Source organism: Anastrepha ludens, chromosome 4, assembly GCF_028408465.1.
Source record: "Anastrepha ludens isolate Willacy chromosome 4, idAnaLude1.1, whole genome shotgun sequence".
Lineage (NCBI taxonomy): Eukaryota > Metazoa > Arthropoda > Insecta > Diptera > Tephritidae > Anastrepha > Anastrepha ludens.
This window is the reverse complement of record NC_071500.1, coordinates 48,259,870-48,280,580: the sequence shown is the minus strand read 5'-3', so window position 1 is coordinate 48,280,580 and position 20,711 is coordinate 48,259,870. Positions and strand designations below refer to the sequence as shown.

Below are 20,711 nucleotides of genomic sequence, written 5' to 3'. Positions count from 1 at the left end.
TTGGATTTCAAGGCTGACATTGTTATCGGTGTTAATGCTGGTTCCTAAATAAACGAAGTCTTTTACAACCTCGAAATTATAACTGTCTACAGTGACGTGAGTGCCGATACGCGAGTGCGCCGACTGTTTGTTTGAAGACAGGAGGTACTTCGTTTTGTCCTCGTTCACCACCAAACCCATTCGCTTTGCCGCTTATTGATGTTGATTACGTCAAATTCGCTAAGAGCCTAATAACGTCCTGCTATCATAAATATCACACCTCTAAAAAACTCTTCACCATGGTTTTTGCATCCGTGCGCTGGATATTACGATGGAATTAATATTGATTTAATATGTTTTGTAATGGCATCGGGGCTTTTCCAAGTTATTTCAAAACTCCTTAACAAACAGACGCGTGCTGGTCAGGAAATACTGTCGATCTCTCTACGAGAAGGCATATCATAATGCTCTTGCATAAGTGGTACAGGTTCTAGGCACAGTAATATCGAGGAAAAAGTATGAAGACCACCCATTTTATTTTTATGCGAAAATTTTGACTTTTGTTTGAATGAATCTCTAAAAGCTTTTCTATTGGTTACTGAAGGTCTATTGCTGTTTGAAAAAACGTTTTGGCATTTTATGTCTTCAATTTAGATCGGCTCGGAACCCCGATAAGTGCGTCTACGATGGCCACCACAATTGCTTAATTAAAATCCAATAAACGCATAGTGAGATATGGCTCACTAAAACATTACACTAAACGTTCAGAGTATTTTATCTGCATCCTTCATTTATTATGCCCATGCCCTTGTTTGTATTGTAGTTACATGCATATAGGTATACATTAAGGTGGAGCTGTAGTATACATAAATATTTTTTGTATACCTATATATTTTATTCTGTAATGGCATAGCAATTAAAAAATTCCTTTATAATAGTTTTTTTATTTTTTATCTTGTGTATACTGACGAGCTATTTGTATTGAATTAATAATATGAGGTACACACATAATTTAAGATGTGATTCTGTTTAGTCCTTAAGTCTTTGGGTTTTTTACATTTCAATCTTCTTCTCCAATTGGTTGGATTAACAAGAATCGGGGCCTCCGTATTGTCATAGTTTTTAATCGTTCATCTTGGGCAATTTTTATTGTGTCTACTAACGAGTCAATATTTAGGTCGCGTTCGAGATCGAAGCTACGAATAAACCAAGGAGCATCGACTACACATTTTATAAGTTTATTCTGGCGCCTTCGTCTAAGTTGAATGTTACTTTGGTAGCGTCTTTCCTGTGCGCCGTAAATCCATATAGGTTTCAACATTATTTTATATATATTATTAATTATTTTATTATTAGTGGGCTAGTGCTAATTACATTTCTTCTTTCTTTTTCTTTACGTAAGCGTTCCATCTTAACTTGGCATCTAGAGTCGTCCACAAGCAGAGGCGTACCTGGAGGACGTAGCGCCCATGACAGCGAAAAAATTGCGTTGCACTTTTTTTGAGATCGTATTCTTTTTCCTGCGGCCTTTCCGGCGGCCGCCGTAGCCGAATGGGTTGGTGCGCGACTAGCATTCGGAATTCACAGAGAGAACGTCGGTTCGAGTCTCGGTGAAAACACCAAAATTAAGAAAAACATTTTCCTAATAGTGGTTGCCCCTCGGCAGGCAATGGCAAACCTCCGAGTGTATTTCTGCCATGAAAAATCTCCTCATAAAAATATCTGCCGTTCGGAGTCGGCTTGAAACTGTAGGTCCCTCCATTTGTGGAACAACATCAAGGCGCACACCACAAATACGAGGAGGAGCTCGGCCAAACACCCATAAAGGGTGTACGCGCCAATTATATATATATTTTTTTCCTGATAATAAGACCTTCAACATCGAGAAGGAATCCAAATTTTTCATCGATTTCATTCAACCGTACGAATCTTCCGTTCATTTCTTGAAATAGTCGATCACCTGTTTCTTTCAAGACCCTTTTCACTTCAAATAATTTTGAAGAGCCTTCAAATCTTCAGCAGCATCCTGAAAATTCATCGTGGGTTCTTGCAGCCTCTTTGAACGCGATCAATGCGGATTAGTACTTTATTCCAAAATCCCAGCAAAATCAAGAAATCATACTTCAACATTCGGTTGTTTAGTTTCTGGGCATCACAATGCAATTTCGATAATGAATTTCCAAAATTAGTGATCATGGATACTGTATAACAAATAAAAATATATTCTTCGATAAAAATGAATACTTACCGAAATGGTGGCTCCTTACACAATTTTTATCTTTATGTGACAAACAATCTATTCAACAATATTTCACTGTCTTGAGAAAAAGAGGATGAAAAACACTGAGCGAAGGTTATGTTTACACCAAAAGTGCCGTGACGTGGCAAGTTAGTTGCTTGCAAAGACGTAAAATGTCCAGAAAGGGGCGGTCCTGCGCTCCCTACCTCGGTGTTTCCTCTCGATCGCACATACTGCTTTCTCCGTCGCGTTCGCGCCCCTCCACGCTGTTCGAAGTTTTTCGAGTCACCGGCAGTCATCAGCTAAACCGGTTTTGACTTTAAACAGCGTAGAGGGTCGCGGACAGTGTACGTTTCAGTTTCTCTCGCTGGCAAGTATACAGATTACAGAGTCTACTATCCTGACTTCTTGTATCTTTATTTAAAACTGAAGTTCAAAATCGCGATTGAATATACATATGTACATTGAATATAAAAAGTTGAGCTGTCATTTTGCGCTCCCCCCTAGAGTGGCACGTGCCCTGCTTGCCATACCCTAGTTATGTCACTGTCCCCAAGTAAGTATTTGAGTAGGGAACTCTTGTACCGTTTACATATATTGGAACATATTTGATTTTGTTCTGGGTGAAGTTTATATGCACAGACTTGCTTTCATTTAATTTAATATGCCATTTATTGGTCTAGTCGTATATTTAAAAGAATAACAGTATCGTCGGCAAAAGTAGCTAATACGCAGTTTGGATTGCGTGGACGATCAAATTTAAAGAGTAAATATAATAAAGGGCCAAGTATGCTTCCTTTGGGAACCCCTATTTATTTTTTCAGTAGTCCATAGTGGCATACTTTGTCGAACGCCTTGGATATATCAAAGAATAACGCAAAACAAGTTTTTCTTTCTTTAAAGCGTTTTCATATATCCATGTACTGGATAATAGTCGAATGTTTCGTGAGGAATCCAAATTGGTGCGCCGGTATATTTTTTTCATTTTCTATATTAGTATTATATTGATCCATTTGATCAACAATTTTTCCTAACCATTTAACCAAAAACGGAAAAATATTCGAAATTTTACACAGCTCAAAGAATTTAAGTTGTATGTTATAACTAGTTTTTAACTGTAGTTCTAAAGTAAGATAATTATAGTTGTTATTATGTTAAATAATAAGAATTGACTCAACTTATTACCCATAACACAAGCTCGTCACTGAAAATCATTTGAAGTCACTAAATATTTCTCTTATTTCTGAAAGAAAATTTCTGCAGGTCTGCCAAAATCAATTAAAAAAATGAAAATAACATCACTCCACCCTAATGTACATGCAACAGGTAACTTATTGTGCTTCTAGAAATAATTAAATATTTACGAGTGATGATTTTTAATTTAGGCTGTCGCATATACATATCTACATATGTATGTAGATATTTACTCACACAAATGTGCATAAGCATTTAAAAATGTGCATATTGTATTCAGTTGCATATGTACGTTTCTGTATGCATACATTATCTACAATCTACACACTTCATTTATAATGCAAAACTGTGCCAAGTGTCTCACTTGTTAATGGCCTCAAGTACTATCAGCTTTAAATGCTGCTCTCCCTTCAAATTATGCTCTGCAGATGTCCCTGACCCAATTTGATTCACATTAACCAGTAGCTAGTAAAATGTAAAAAAAAACCCTTAAGCATGTGCAAATTTTTATATTTGTATACGTACGAGTGTGTGTGCTAACATTTAACTTAATTTTGCTAAGAAATAAATTTGAATATTCCAAATTATATAAGTGGTTGCAAATAAAGGGTTTTTAATAAGAGGTATTATTTTGATATTCAAAGAAAAATGCTATTTTTTAATATAAATGATCGGATGTTTATTTCACTACAAAGAGGAAGGTATGCCATTAATAGTAGAAAATAACATCAGGCAAATGACCAGCACGACCAGGCTTACGGGACAATATCCTTTCCATGAAAACCGAATTGCAAAGTGTCTGCCCTATGTCTTGATAGCCTCACGAATTCCATATTTAAGGTTTTGAATCGACCCTTCTCTTTCACGTGGCCCCAAAGAAAAAAGTCACAAGGTGTTAAATCACAAGATCTCGGTGGCCAATTGTGATCACCTCTTCGAGAGACAACACAGTCTGGAAACTTTTCCCGTAAAAGATCAATGGTTTCGTTGCTTGTGTGGCACGTAGCGCTGTCTTGTTGAAAATAAACGTTGTTAATCATCTCTCGATAGCGCAATTCATTCATTCATAACACCTGTTGTTGGAAAACCCTTTATTAAGATCAAAAAAATGGTTCTTAAAAATATATTCCCATGAAAGTTGTCGTATGGAGTCACCACACGCCCGAAGAACTGGTAAACCCAATAGATCTACGTATGAGTAATAGGCAAATGAGAATGCAATACTTATATGTACATAAGAAAGTCGTAAATTTCACAGAGCACATTTTTTAATGTATTTCTTTCCTTTATGAAAACTTCGCACAATAAAAAACTTTACTTTCATGGTTAGTTACGTAAGGCGTTTTTCAATAGATGCGCTTCAACTTTTTTCCGATAGGGAGGGCGAACGACGCAATATTTTTTATTTTTCGCTTGTCATTTGTAAACTTCATTAGTATACATTTCATCATGGAACGCTACACACTTGAGCAACGATTGCAAATCGTGCAAATTTCTTATGAAAATAATCGTTCTGTTGTTTTTATGAAAATATCGTTCTGTTCCAAAAAATCATCTTCAGTGATGAAGCTCACTTTTGGCTCAACGGTTTTGTCAACAAGCAAAATATGCGTTACTGGGCAGAAAGCAATCCACACGTGATTCATGAGGCACCGTTGCATCCCGAAAAAATCACTGTTTGGTGCGGTTTACATGCCGGCGGCGTAATTGGCCCATATTTTTTCGTTGACGAGAACGATCGCCACGTTACTGTGAATGAAAATCGATACCACAACATGATAAACGATTATTTTTGGCCGCAATTGAATGGGATGGACTTAGACGACATGTGGTTTCAACAGGACGGGGCCACAAGCCACACAGCACACGCTACAATTGATTTGTTGAAGAGTAAGTTCGATGAGCGCATTATTTCCAGAAATGGACCGGTCGAATGGCCGCGCTCGTGTGATTTGACGCCTCTAGACTATTTTCTTTGGGGTTATGTGAAGTCATTGGTCCACAGTAACAAGCCGGCGACGATTTGTGAGCTCAGAGCCAATATTGAACGCGAAATTGCTGGAATTTCGGCCGATTTATGCAAAAGAGTGGTCGAAAATTGGGTTCAACGATTGGACTTCGTAAAACGTGCACGCGGTGGTCATGCAAAAGAAATCGAATTTCATACTTAAATGTATATGTTCAAACTCGATAATAAAAAAAAAATTAGTTAAAAAAGTCAAACCGTTTGTGTTTTATTCAAAAAAAAAGTTGAGGCGCTCTTACTGAAAAACGCTTTATATGTCGCCTACTCTCGCGTGGGAAATCTAAAAAAATTTATTTAGTTTTACAGATTATGCAAAAACTAAATTTAAAGTATATGCTAAGGCGTTACAATGAAATACATTGACTTGACGGCAGAGTATCACATGACCGAGTAGTTCACGGATTGGCGCATAGAATTATTCTGTTCATTGCTTCACATTTTTTTTTGTTATCCACTTTTTATGTTAAATTAAAAATAGCAATATTTTATGCATTTATTTATTTATTTTCGTGCTCATTAGTTTATTATTATTATTCCCACGCCACTCTCACCCCAAGCACAACGGCAGCTTCGAACTGCAAGTCGTGTGGGCACTTTTGTGTTTAGTGTTTTTTTATTTTGTTATTTTATATAGAATTATAAAATATTGCTGTTGTATGGAAGATATCTCACTTTTTTTTTTAATTATAACTTATTATATTTGTTCATTTATTTTCTTGCTGTATTGCACTTTTAAGAATCACCCATTTTTAACTTCTCTGATGAATATAAGGGCATATTTCTAAATGTTTCAGACTGTGTATAAATGTTTTGTGTAATATATCATTGGCAGATATTATAAATGGAATAAATGGCGATCGGAAATCTTTCAGTTCCTTTTTGTAGCCAGGAGTAGCTGTTCTTTTGGTAAATATTTTGGTCCCACATTATGTGTAAGTGTCTACCGTGTAGCTCTTTCTGTGCCCAAATTGCTTTTTTTTCGTCTATTGTCGTACATGTTATAATATGGTCTGTGTTGTGAAGATTTAGTAGTGCCATAACTATTGCTCTATGTAGATTAGATGTTTGGTTACGGAAAAATTGCTTGAAATTATTTATTTGTGTAGGTTGTGAATGTCTATAGCGCCTCTGCCTCCCACCAGTTTCCCATGGCAATATGGCGGGAGGATGAATATGTTAAATGAGTTCTAGACTACTTCATCACCGATGTTACTTATCCGCATACCATTCTATGGTAAAATCATACAGAAACTGAATCAAAGAAGATATACGTGAAATATTTGATTCGACAACTTTTGCTCTACCATCGCGCATATATCTATACTCAAAACTAAGAATTACCACCCACATTTTACTTTTTTGAAATTGCGGCACAATTGGGTCAGATGTAGGAAAACTTAGTTTTTGCAAATAATAAAGCGCACGCACTGATGCATTGCCTAATACACGCGAATTGTGACTACCCTGCATAGAAAAGTGCAAATTGCTACCATACTGTAAGAAGGGGTGACTTTACGATGGAATCACAAGGTGGAGCCCAAAATAAACAAGACTGAGTTAAAATAGAAACGCCAGGAGCTTTGTTCTGATAACTTCGAGTTTATTTATTCAAAATAGTCCCCTCTGGCCTCGATACACTGTTTTGCGCGAAAGAATATTTCAGGTCATTGACCGGAATGTCCTTCAGGATGTCGGTACAAGCCTTTTGGATGGCCTCTACGAACGCAAACCATTTTCCTTTCATGGACAAATGCAATTTTCCAAATAGATTTCACAGGGAGCCATATCAGATGAATCCGATGAGTGATTGATGGTTAAATGGTTTGTAGTCAAGAAATCAGTCACAAGAGTGGATTGACGAGATGGTGCATTATAATACAATAAGCGCCAGCTTCCTCCTTCGCGGTATTCAGGGCGAATTCGACGAATACCATGCAATAAACGCTTCAAAACGCCAAGATAGAAAATCACATTGGAATCGTAAAAATAAATGGGCATCGACTTTATTTTTGACTTCTCCAAACGCGATTTTTTTGGGTGGTGGCTCGTCTAGGGCCTTCCATTCTACACTTTGACCCTTAGTTTCAGGTTCATGTTGGAAACACCACCTTTCGTCAGCAGTTATAATGTTGCAAAGGATGTTCTCATCTTTTCTCGCCTCTTTAATGAGGTCTTTCGAATATTAAATTCTGAGCAATTTTTGGTTCTCAGTTAACTTGTGCGGAATGAAACGTGCACATACCTTTCGTAAGCCCAAATGATCAGTTAAAATGCGATAAATTGATGTTTTGGAGATATTCAACTCCGATTCCATAAATTTCAATGATGATTTCAGTTCATTTTTGATAAATTTACGAACAATTCCTATGTAGTTTTCGATGATTACTGATGATTACTGGTCATTATCAATGCCCACCGGTTGTGATGGCATGTGAATAGGTGGTTAGTGTCGCGGGGGGACCTTCTCAAGCCGGTCATATGTTGAGTGCGTCGGAGCCGATTCTGGATAGGTGGGAGCTTAACCTGCTACAACATCCGGAATGCTAACAAATATGATAACTAGTTAGTTCATAACTAACACCTGGACTACCACTGTAAGTCATTCCCTGTTACAGCGTGTAGGCCACACCCCCACTCATACACACGCACAAACACTTGCATACCGCCATTTCTATGCCTGTTGCGGTATTTGCAAACAAGTCGATATGTTACCGTATCTGGGCAAATAGCTCAGTAAAATAAACACAGGCAACGATTTCAAGTTAAGTAATAACTAAAGCGTAGTATTTCACATACATTCATACACACATACAAATGGAAATGTTAAGAAAATTATTAAAACTGTCGTGGCAACGCACACGAAATGCGCTGGATTTGCCGATTGACTTGAACAAGTGACAGCAGCTTTTAGATTTGTATTGAATTTGACTAGACTGACTATAGCAACCGCATATAACCCCAATAAACAAACTAATAAAACATGCCAAGAAAGTAGTGTAATGAGAAATATGCACTTGGATAGGCAATGAGAGCTTCGCAAGTCTAGTGAAAAAAGGAATGCAGCAGGGCCATAGCTGAATGGTAGCAAGCAGGAAGTGAGTTCGAATATCGGCTATTTTCGAAGGCAATTTCAAGTTTATGACAAATTTTATACATTGAAGTAGATAGTGCGTACCAAATTAAAAATTCTGTCCAATTGCAAGTTGTTTGCTAATGAAAAATGCTGGATTGCATTTGAGTTGCTCGGCAGTGCAGTGCAGTGGTGCATGACTAAGATAGGTTTCGTGTTGAACACATAGAAATGTCAACTGTGTTCACTAAATGCTTTATACAAATTTTTATTGCAGAGAATTTGCAAAGGGAAGCAGAGTTATTACTATTTGTACGCAAAGTAGTTGCTGATATTGCGTAATAACAAGTTCAGAGTGAGTGGTACAAAGTTAGCTATCACATAACGTTAACAGGCAAAGCAATTGCAGCTCAAGCAAAGCCGAACTATGACAAAATTTCAGAATTACTATGAAGGATCGGCTGAGATTTGATAGAAATATATTTGCGGAAGTGGTACAGCGGGCGGTGCATGGCGGACTCGAAATGCATGGCATAGCACAAAGGTGCATTGGATGACGGAAACGCACAGCATCATGTCCATATCGAAGTTGCGCAGCCGGCCAGCAATTCTGAAGCGGCAGGAACATGTAAGAAGCCCCAATGGAGGCGGTGGCAATGGTGTTAGTCGAACTAACATTGCTGATGCACACAAAACTGCCAAATCAATAACACCCGCTGCGATCACAAAACAACTGAATGCTGCACCAACGAATGCGGCTGCTGTGACAACTGCACACGCTGCAATGGTGAAGCAACAACAACAAAGTCAACTTCCACAAGCCACACAAACCTATATACCTCAAACATCACTGCTGAAAATTGAACCATTTGTTCCTAGTCTTACTACACGGCTGCGGCATCCATTTGGACGCTCTTATACTACACTAAGCACCACAACCACGAAAGCTGCAACAGCCAGTAGCAACAACAACAACAGCAACAACAACAAACGTAAAGTACCAGCCAACACAAATGCTGCTACCGCACTCAATTCCCCACTGTTGGGGGCAGCAATTGAGAGCAACCACGTCAAAGCGAACGCCACAACTACGCGCGCAACACTCGCTGTCCATCTGCGACGCAATCCTGTTCGGGCAATAGTCACGCGCCAACGTTCCAAATCCACCTCCGCAACGAATCAACGACCACCAAAATATCGAAATTTATCACCGAATATGTTATTGAATAGCCAACACATCGCGGCAACGCATAGTGCGAGCGCTGTTGCTGGTGCTGATGCCGCAGGTGATGGCGGTCCTAGTGTTAATAGCAGCGCCAGCGGAAATTCCAATGCAGCTATTGTTACATTGCAGCCAAATGGTATTTGCCGTATAACTCGCTCCTCACAAGAGCGCGAAAAGCAACCGGATCGAATTAATTATGATCGGCGCGGGCTCAGTGCGATACCGATATTTGAGCATGAAACACAGCTGCGTCTGCTGTCGCTACAACATAATCTCATCAATATTTTTCAAATACCAAAAGAAGAGCCTCCGTCACCACCACCACCACCGCTGGTCGCTTCAGTACCCACGATAGCACCAGCAGACGTTCAATCTGAGTTTGGTAGAAGCAAACAAAATGCGCTCATTCTAGCTAATGACGTAAATTTAGCGAAGCCACTACGACGCCAAAGTGAGCGTGTTTGTGTCGGAAAGACAGACCGGTCTGCTAACGGTGTCAATGTACGCCTGACGCTTGCTTTGGCATCAGCAAATGCACGTCAGTTGAATAACAACGCCGTAACGCCGCCACCACCGGCCCCACCGCCTTCTCCGCTGGGACAGATCGACCCACTGCCACGTCCTCCGCCTCCTCATCTTTACCAACAATTGCTGCAGCAACGTCTAACTACCGGTGCAAGTAATAATTTGATTAAAAATTTGCAGTATAATGCGCCATTGCTGCCGCTGGTACGTCAGCCGATGCCTTGTCGTTTTGCACTTAAACGCTCCAAAAGTTTTATCACTAACATACCACGCCATCTGAGCATCATTCAGCAAAATTTGCTGAAAACGCAAATAGCGCGTGTTAAACTCAGCACGACAGGTGCAGAAGCGCGGTTAAAAAGTTTCGATTCGAACACCAGCGCGCTAACCAACATCACAGAATCGTCTTCATCTACTTTGGAAATTTCGACTACAAATACAATTGTCACCAATAAAACGAGCAACTCTGATGGCTCAACTTTTGCTGTGAGCGAGCTCGAAGAAGACAATCCTCTACAACAACTGAGTGTTAAGAATAGACAACTTGTTGCTTCTTATGGCATGATTTTTCAAGATCTAGTCTTTCTCGACCTCTACGACAATCAAATCGAACGCATAGGCAACTTGGACGGCTTGCCTATGCTCTCCGTGCTGTTGCTGGGTAAAAACCGTTTGACCGACATCGGTGGGCTCAGCTCGGTGAGGCAAACCCTGCGTGTACTCGATCTACATGGCAATAAAATCGCCAACATCGCTAATAAACTCAATTGTCTTCAAGAGCTCAAGTCTCTCAATTTGGCTGGCAATTTATTGCGGCAGATAGGACCAAACGATTTTAGTGGCCTGGGTCAATTACGAGAGCTAAATTTGAAGCGCAATAAAATCAAGCGCATTAGTGGTTTTGAACATCTAATGGCATTGGAGCGGCTGTGGCTCTGTCACAATGAGCTGCATCGCGTGGACGATATGGCTTCCATTGCCAAGTCAACCAATTTACTTGAGATAGCCATCGAGAATAATCCCGTTTCTCTGGCAGGTGACTGTGTCTCATTTCTTGTCAGCCATTTGCCGCGCCTGCAATCGCTCAGTCAGATGCCCATTACCGAGCAAGTACGTTGTGCCGCTATGTCTTGGAGACGTAATAAAGAGATTTCGGACACGCATTATGCACACCTCTCGCCTGACGCCTATCAGAGCATTAAACGAGAGGAGGTAATCTCGAATGCACGCACAAATTGGGAGTTGTTAAGGTCACAAAAGTCGTTGCAACAGCACAGTTTTACACAAAAACATACACAGCAACGACTGACGCAAGCATACCCAGCAGCGCCACGCATCGCAATACCCACCGAATTGGCCTGCATAAACGAATCCACTGAGGTGGCAGGAAATACGACAGAAGAGGGTGGGTTGCTCGTGACTGAATTTGTGTCAGAATTAGAAGAATTTATTAAGGTGCCGCCCATACAGCTGCAGCAACAAAAGCACCCAGAACCACAACAACAACATGAACTGCAACAGACACTGCCACAGCCACAAAAACCAGAGCAGACTACGCCAACGCCTACAACAACAAAACCTAATGCACAGCAGCCACATAATTTAAGCAGCAATGCCAAATGCAAGAAAAACAAAAACAATAATGTTGAAAATAGCAACAACAGCAGCAACAGTGCACGTAACTCCGGCTCATCAGTGTCTAGTTTAGGCCCCAATATTCAATCCTCTTCTAGTTGCTTTAGTTCCGACAACGAGGACTCCACTGAGTTACACCAACGCACCACACGCATACACAAACGCCAAAAGGCAGCGGGGCAACAACAGCGACGGAGTGGAACGAAGGAATTTGGGATTGAAAATTCTGTAGTAAAAGAGGAGAGTGGTTCGGCGCAAAACGGGAAATCTATCAATAGTGGCGCTGAAATGGCTATCAAAGCCAATCACGAAGCTGAGAGGGACGATCAAAGATCTAACATAACCACTAGCACTGTGACCACTGGGTCAGAATTGGAGGCAAATAGAATAACCACAAAGTATGCCAATGCAATGAGTCCCGACATAGTCAATTTGCCGAACCAACAGGCATCACAAGCAACTGTAAAAGAAAATATTACAGTAAAGGCTTTGAAGTCTGTCTGTCAGGTGGACAATAACTCATCAATACTGACGCCCAACCGCAATTCTAATGCCAGCAAAACAACATTGGCACAACAAAAGGTGGCTACAACAACAGCCATAATTGGAAGTACCCCCACAGCGCAAATTACAAGTCGAGGTAGCTCACTAAGTCTGGGATTCAAAGAGCACCTATGTATGCCTGTGCAGACGCCACAACAAACAACCAGCAGTGGCAATGGCGGACCAACAGGACAAGCAAGAGCAGCAACGCGGACAGTGTGTCGCCGTCTAATGAGGTCACAGACAATTGTGGGTGCCAGCGGTGTTGGCACAAATAACTGCTCACCAGCCGCAGCTATTAACGGAAATGAAGCGTGCAGCGGTAAGCGCACAGCAAACACAAGCAGCGGCAGCAACAACAAAAGCAACAACAATAATAACAATAATGGTAAAGCGATAGCAAATGCCACGTTGACGCCGTGCAACGGTCAAGCGCCAACGAAGCCGACTGTCACCTGCATAGTGGCGCCTACACCACTCAGCACAGCGAACAACTCGCTGTTAGGCGGCCCACGCGCCTCGACTGCTGGCAAGGGGGAGCGAGAGGTGCGCGAACGCGAACGCGAACAGGGCGGTGACTATCTCATCGAGATTTGTGGCCGCTACCTGAACGTGTACGGCCAGGGCGCACTGCGCTATATCGACAAACAGTGGAATACAACGAAAGCGCAGGATGTGCATACCTTGAATTTTAGCTACATCAATTTCAACAATATCGCCTCTACAATATTGGCGCGCGTCAAGTCGCGATTTCCAAATGTTGAAAATTTCGTATTTCGTGAAACGAACATCGAATATATTGGCCAGCTGAACGCATTGGCCGAACTGCAAGGCATTAGTTCGCTCACCATCGATCCGGAGGGAAATGCAATTACCACAAAGGATTTGTGGCGTGAATATGCCATTTATCGACTGTCACACTGGGGGCTTAAGCTGATCAATGGTGTCACGGTCACGGAGGCAGAAATCGAGACATCAAATGAATTGTATGAAGGTCTATCCGATTTAGTGCTGTGGGCGATGCCGGCGGCGATGTTGCAACCATTGTTGGCGCGTTTACGGTTAGACGAAACATGTACGGCCAGTAAAATGTCGCCTAAAGAGTGGCTAATGAAGCCGGAAAACAAATCATTGCGCCTAGTCGTTGGCAAGGAGGCGCTGCAATGGAAAAAGCCAACACCTACTAATGGCACTAACAACAATGGCAACGCCGCGAATACTAGTGGGCACCACCAACAGCCAATGCATTATGCCGTTAAAGAGGCCAGTGTAGTCGTGGGCGTCAATTCCAACACCAACATCAATGCGCTTAGTATGCGCGAACGGGGCCGCCTGCACTTTGCCACCATGCTCGAGAACACGTTGAACGCGATGGAGAAAATGCGTATGCTGGAATCGCTGTGGTCAAGTATGCTGCTGGATATCGTGCGGAATGCGCTACTCGATTACTCGCATCTCGACGAATATTTGCGCAATGAAATGGAGGAAATCATGAAGTAACAACACCAAACATGGGTGCCGCTTTGATGGGGAGAGTGAACGAAGCGAAGTCGCCTGTGGCCAAAGGCACTAATTACGCGCGGGAGTATCTACATAACTATGCGCCTGCCGGAGAAATTATTGACGTCTCTGAGGACGGCATTTGTGTTCAATTCGATGGTAGTCGCCACCGTCAGTATACGATAGTGCAATAAATTTAATGAATTCGAATATAGAAACACATATACATACATACATACACTATAGAAAATTACAAAAGGGACAGCGTACATACATATACACATACACATCCACATATATAGGTGTGTATTAAGTTAGTATTATAGAATGTAGAACTATGAAAATTTGTAGCCCAATTTTTAAAATATATGAAAAATTAATCACTATTCTGTAGCAGTGTTTTTGTAATCGAAATCAAAACTTTCCGAAAATAGATGTAGTACCAAGAGTGTACCTTTAAAAAAGATCACAAGTACTAGTATTTTCCACCAAAGAAGGTGTTAAAGAAAACCGTTGTCTTTTTCGTTGTTGTTGTTGTTGTTGTAGTAGCAGCATAAACATTCCTCATACATATACGGGGAATGCTGCTGAGGTGACAGTTCCTATATATATATATATATAATTGGCGCGCACACAGGGTACAACGTACAGGGTTTAGGTCTGTGCGGTTTAGTCACCAATCGCCCTCCCATAACTCATCTAACGGTAAGCCCAGGAAGCTTGCTGTTTCGACAGGTGGGGTCCAGCGGGAAAGGGGTGTTAGATGAGTGGGTTTGATGGAGCATGTGAAAAGGTGCTTAGTAGCGTGCACGGTGCCTTGGTAAGAGTTTAACCTGCTACAAAAACGTAATTGTGCCAAGGTTACACGGGTCTGTCGGGGTAGCTGGAGCTCTTCATCTGTTGTTGGTGGTAGTCGGACTCAGTGTATGTCTAAACACTATCCGGTCCAGTAGTTGTCGTTTTGTTTTGTCCTGGATCTCGTCGGAGTAGTTGAAGAGATGCCTCCTGATGTGCCTGGTTCAAGCAGTTGTCTACATGGGTAAAACCTACGATAGCACCCTAGTAGAAACTGTTTGCTGAGCTCTTTGTTGTGCTCCTTTATAGGTAGCATCCGTGCTTCGTTGTGAAGGTCTTGACGCGGGGACATCCGGTGGCATCCCGTCGCTATCCTAAGAGTATCACTCCCTCCCACTACGTATCACTAGTTCCAGGCAGCCAGACAGGCCCAGAGTAATTTAGAACCTAGCCGGCCAATTAATTTAAACGTCGCCAGCAACATTTCTTTGTCTTTGCTCCAAGTACTGCCCGGCTAGCGATTTGGCGATCTTGTTACGGTTTTGGACTTTAGTAGCAATTGCGGTTGTGTGTGCAGAAAAGAAGAGCAAACTATCGAAGGCAACTCATAAAATTTGGGGATTGCTTATATTTTATATTTTTCACTTGCCTCTTGTTGAACATGCCACACATGCCATGAGTGTGGCACAGTTCCACTGTGCTACCACGAACACATTTCCTTTTAACGGGTACCTCTATTAGATAAATCGATAAGAAATTTAATTAAATTACAATCATCTTCTTTCTTTCTTCCATTGTTATTGGATCACCCTTTTATGCCTTTGTACCTTTATAATTTTAAACAACTGATTTTTTGTTGACAAAAAAGCAACCATTTGCCACCATCGGCTCCTGCTTGCAAGTTGTTGCAGGCTAAAATTTTCCAAGCAAAAATTTGTAATTATCCTTCCAAACGAAATGCCGAAATTGGGCGCTATCCGTGGAAGTTACCAAGTTTTTTGCGTAAACGAACGCGATTATGTGATAACTTGCACAAACTTGAATCAAGCCAAATCGTACGTAAGCGAAAACATAAACTAATTGGAATTAAATCATATGGAAATTAAATTCGATTTAACTAAATTTTAGGAAAATCAAAAGAGTAAAATTTTAAAAAATTATCTGATATGGGTTTAGCGCAATTAAATAGAATCTTTCAAAATAATGAAATTATGTGAAAAATGTATCTAAACTTAGTAAACATAACTTGTTTACTTTTAAAGCTGCAGAAATGTTTCGAAGCAGAAGTTAAGGCAGTAACAAATGCGTATTTATTAAACAAACCATGATTACCTTTACCATGATTACCATTTATATAATACATTTTTTTAAATTAACAGCAACAAAATTAATAAATAAGATTTCGACTCATTATAACTAACTCTACATATGCAACTATTAGTACTTTTGTATTGCGCCTATTTACAACCATAACAACACCTCTACTTATATACAAAATTATTTGCTAAAAACCTCTTCATTTGAGTTAGCTGCTTGCGCAGTGCACTGTTTAATTTTGTCGACATAAATATTTAATATAGCCTCTATCCCCGGATATAAAACGAAATTTGTCGTACGTATCTTCTTATCAGTTAAATATGAAGTAACCGATGGTGTATTGAATGCAATGTCCATTGCATCATTATATGTGATGCTATCCAAATTATTGCGCGCTATCTTTATGGCACAGTTTTCAAACCCATTCACCTTTTGCAATAAAAAAGTTGGTTAATAGAAATTACAACTCTGATAAAGCATTGCTTTACCTTGATTGTTAAATCCAGTTTATAGTCCGCGTCAATATCGGGCCAGCTTTGTTCCAGCACATTGCGTTCCCATTGTAGTTCTGGCGTTGATGAGTTCAGTCTGTTCGGCACAGTTACAAATTTCGACCACAACTCCGAAGCAAAATGTGGTGCCATCGGCGCGAGCATAATAATTTGACTAGCTAATGCGCGTTCATACTGTGGGCTATAACGCACAATATGTTTGGGAGCACGCTAATAAAAGAATTAACGGGAAAGTTTATAAAAACTGAGTGAAATAAGTTTTAGAATTGATTTACTCGCAAAGAATTCGTAAGGCCTTGCATTTTAGATATGGCGACACTTAATTGATGTGTATGGCGATAATTAAATGTGGCACCTTTCACGTAGAAATTACGCGCATCGAACAACTTAGCATCTTCGGCCTTGAAGGATTCACCTTCCGTGTCAATTTTTTGTTCTTCAGGTTCATCAGGCGCAGTACGTGCCTCATGAAAATCGTTTACAGTCAGCCAAAGCCTTTTTTGCCAATTAAGTATTCCAGGAAAGGCTATGAACGAAATGAAATTAATTAGAAAAATGTTTGTCACAACTTATCGTATATCCGTACTAGCGCTGGACCAATTCCTGTGCGATGTGGGCGCCACATCAGCCAGTGATATGAGACGTGTGGTATCGGTGCCGTACTCCTTGAACATATCTGTTGGATCGACACCGTTTAACTTCGACTTAGACATTTTTTCCCATGTCATCACAACAGGCTCATGAGTGTCCTTCAGTCGCGCCTGGTTCTTTTTGGCATTTACAATTTCAACCTGTTAATCAATATACACCAATATATTTATGTATAATAATTGATTTCGTTTAATAATTGATTTTTATATACCTGGTCTTCTGTTACGTATCGTCCTGAACCCTTAACAATGAAAGAGCGCCCCATAACCATACCTTGCACAAGCAGTCGAGAAAACGGTTCAGGAGTCGGTGATAGTCCACAATCATGCAGGAAGTGGTTTACAAAACGCGCATAGTATAAATGCAGCACCGCATGCTCTTTGCCACCAATATACAAGTCAACAGGCATACATTTTTTGACGAGATCCTTATTTACCATATCTTTGTTATAGCTTGGATCCATGAAACGCAAATAATACCACGAACTATCGACGAATGTATCCATTGTGTCCGTTTCACGCTGCGCATCTGTGCCACCACAATTGGGGCACGTGCAACGCAATGCATCCTCACCTTGTTCATCAAGCACTTTTTTCTCTGGAAGCACCACAGGCAGCTGTTCTTCAGGTACAGGCACAGCGCCACATTTATTGCAATGAATTATCGGAATGGGAGTGCCCCAATAGCGTTGGCGTGATATCAACCAATCTTGCAATTTTGAAGAAACGCGATAGCCACCTATCTTTAAACGTGTCGCCGCTTCTAGTACTTCTTCTCGTGCATGTTTTGGGTTCAATATGAGGTGAGTATTTGTATGAGCAAAAAAGGTCAATCCAAATTTTTCTTGGAATTCTTTGTCCTGCTCCCGAAAACTTGGCGCAGCTAAATATACGTCGCAGTGCTCAGCAAAACTAGGTGCATCACTAAAAATTACTGGTATGACTGTACCAGCGAACGGATTTTCGACCGTTAAACGTGGTGCATTAGGTAACTTCGATAGGTAATGATTTTGTTTGATAACTATGAATAAATTTGGGTCTTTTAAATGTTCCGGATGTGTTGTCCAAACACGTAAGGAGTTTGCATCTGATGTAAGCAGTTGAAATGCATAACCATCACATTCACCAATCCAGTGGCGCTGCAAATTTATGATATCACGCCAGTCTTGAAGTACTGGATCTTCCAGTCCATCCAATAACGATTTGGCATACGCAGTAGTACGTATAAACCACTGGTTAAGCAATTTTTTCTCAACTTTTGCACCTGAACGCCATGAACAACCATTTGAGTCCACCTGTTCATCAGCCAGAACAGTATTATCGACTGGATCCCAATTGACTAAAGCCTAGTAAGTATAATTAGTATATTACAGAAATTATTATATGCACTACTTGTTGAAGCTAAATTCTACATAACCTCATTTTGATAAGCCAATCCGCTGTTATAAAGCATCAAGAACAATTTTTGCGTCCATTTATAGTACTCTTGTGAACAAGTACACATTTCATGTTTCCAATCAAATGAACAACTCAGTGCTAGCAATTGCTCTTTCATTTGTGCTATGTTTGCCTCTGTCCATGTGGCTGGCTCTACGCCGCGCTGTATAGCAGCGTTTTCAGCCGGTAGGCCAAAAGCATCCCAACCAATAGGTTGGAACACATTTTTACCACACATACGATGAAAGCGTGCTACAGTATCGCTAATGGTATAAACACGTACATGTCCCATATGCAAGGTACCAGATGGGTATGGAAACATTGACAGTACATAAAACTTATCACTACGTGATGGATCAAACTGTCCTTGTGAAACTTGCGCGCGCCAATGGATCTCAATTTGATGTTTCACATCATTTGTAAGCTCTGATACCTATTACAAAAAATAGAAGTAGGTTATTAGTGAGACAATGGTAAGCGAAATTTTACCTGGATGCCGGTTACACTTTGTGTTAGAAAACGCCTTCCGAAAAACAGTTTGAATTGCTGGAGCATACCAGGCCGCAGTAAGAGTTGCATGTCACTATTTTGATTTATGATATCGAATTGATATTGGAAGGAAATACAAAATATACGACACTTTTCGTAGTTATGCTGTTTTTGATGCCGGAGAAAAATATTAACGTCTTTAGACACAGCTGATATGAAAATTGTAATAGATGAACCCCCCTACACGAAAAGAAATTAGTGAATTTAGCTTTTCCATTTATAAAAAAAAAAGATTTTATATTGTATATTGACAAATTCTGTTCTATCCAACTGCGATATCAATTTTATGCGAATGCGTATTTTTTTCACTAAAACTCCAACAAACAAACAAGTCAATTGGATAATGCGTTTAGTCCAGTGTGCGGATTACACCACTTTTATTTGCTAAATTGCATATCTAATCTATATATCAGCCTGTCTGTCACATTTTCCGGTACTTGCAGCAAGAGGTATCTGAAATGAATATTTTTAATGTTCTTTAAATAACATTAGCATAACATGACATACTCCTAAAACAAACACGTAGAATATGTAGTGCAAAAAATTTGATTTACTTTAAAAATGTAAGTGTTTTGGTTGATTTGTTACTTACTTATTGCCGAGACCCGATGCTTGTAAACAGAAAGTGCTTATATGAGAATCCCGCTGATAAGCACAAACAATTCCAATTTCCAATTAAAACAAAACCAAATTCAGATTTCATTTCTTTTAATTAAATATATCTATCTATTTCCAACAAATTTCAAATGCACTGATTCAGATTCAATAAACAGTTATATTGCATTTTGGTTCATTCAATGAGTTCTACATATTTATACTAAATATGTATTCGTTATTTAATAGATTTAAAAGGGTCAATAATTTTCGACTGAATGCTCATAGTATTGTATTATCGATCTCAGCATACATTTATTTGTAAGGGTAAGTGCAAAATTAAATTTCAGTGCCAAAAGTGGGGATGTGACCAATTTTTCGGAGCTTGTATGCAAGGGGTCTTCACACGCTGTTTCGTTACTTCTCAGTTTTAGCTATATTTTGTTTTTGTAAATCCAACTAAAGCGATGCGACATGTTTGGCAAATAACAATCAGCTGTTTGACAATTAGTACTTTATGGTATGGTATGGCTTGAAGTGTAAGTTTAAAATATCAAAACGTGTATTAGCTATATATTTTCAGTATATATTTTTTATATATTATATCTTATTATGAAATCAATAAAATTGTTACTGGAATTTTTGGTAATTTCTTTTTTAAGCATGTGGCAACCGCAAATATACATAAGTGTTGCTTGCCTTTTGCGACCAGAGAAGTGGGTAAATATAGAACACATGTTTTGTTTAATTTTGATAGTATTTTATCAATTCAATATTTATTTTCATTATATTTGAAATATATCTATTCAGACTTATGATACAGTACATATTTAAGTATTTTACAAACATAGTTTTCATATAATGGTATTCCTTTATTTTGACATCCTATCCACACAATTGCGTTTACAACACTTTTTTCAC

At 39.8% G+C, this 20,711-nt stretch overlaps 2 protein-coding genes across 2 annotated transcripts; one reads left to right on the top strand and one right to left on the bottom strand.

Annotated features, from left to right (window-relative positions):
- The first annotated feature begins 9,053 nt into the window (after positions 1-9,053).
- On the top strand, positions 9,054-14,270 carry LOC128862212 (uncharacterized). The gene has a single exon (XM_054100713.1). The coding sequence runs from the start codon at positions 9,062-9,064 to the stop codon at positions 13,934-13,936; it is 4,875 nt and encodes a 1,624-aa protein (XP_053956688.1). The 5' UTR covers positions 9,054-9,061; the 3' UTR covers positions 13,937-14,270.
- A 1,748-nt stretch (positions 14,271-16,018) lies between these two features.
- LOC128862213 (leucine--tRNA ligase, mitochondrial) lies at positions 16,019-19,357 on the bottom strand. Its single transcript, XM_054100714.1, has 7 exons — positions 19,137-19,357; positions 18,628-19,080; positions 17,423-18,556; positions 17,147-17,351; positions 16,836-17,086; positions 16,537-16,770; positions 16,019-16,477 (listed from the first exon to the last, which is right to left on the bottom strand). The coding sequence occupies exons 1-7, from the start codon at positions 19,224-19,226 to the stop codon at positions 16,229-16,231; spliced, it is 2,616 nt and encodes an 871-aa protein (XP_053956689.1). The 5' UTR covers positions 19,227-19,357; the 3' UTR covers positions 16,019-16,228.
- Positions 19,358-20,711: the final 1,354 nt, after the last annotated feature.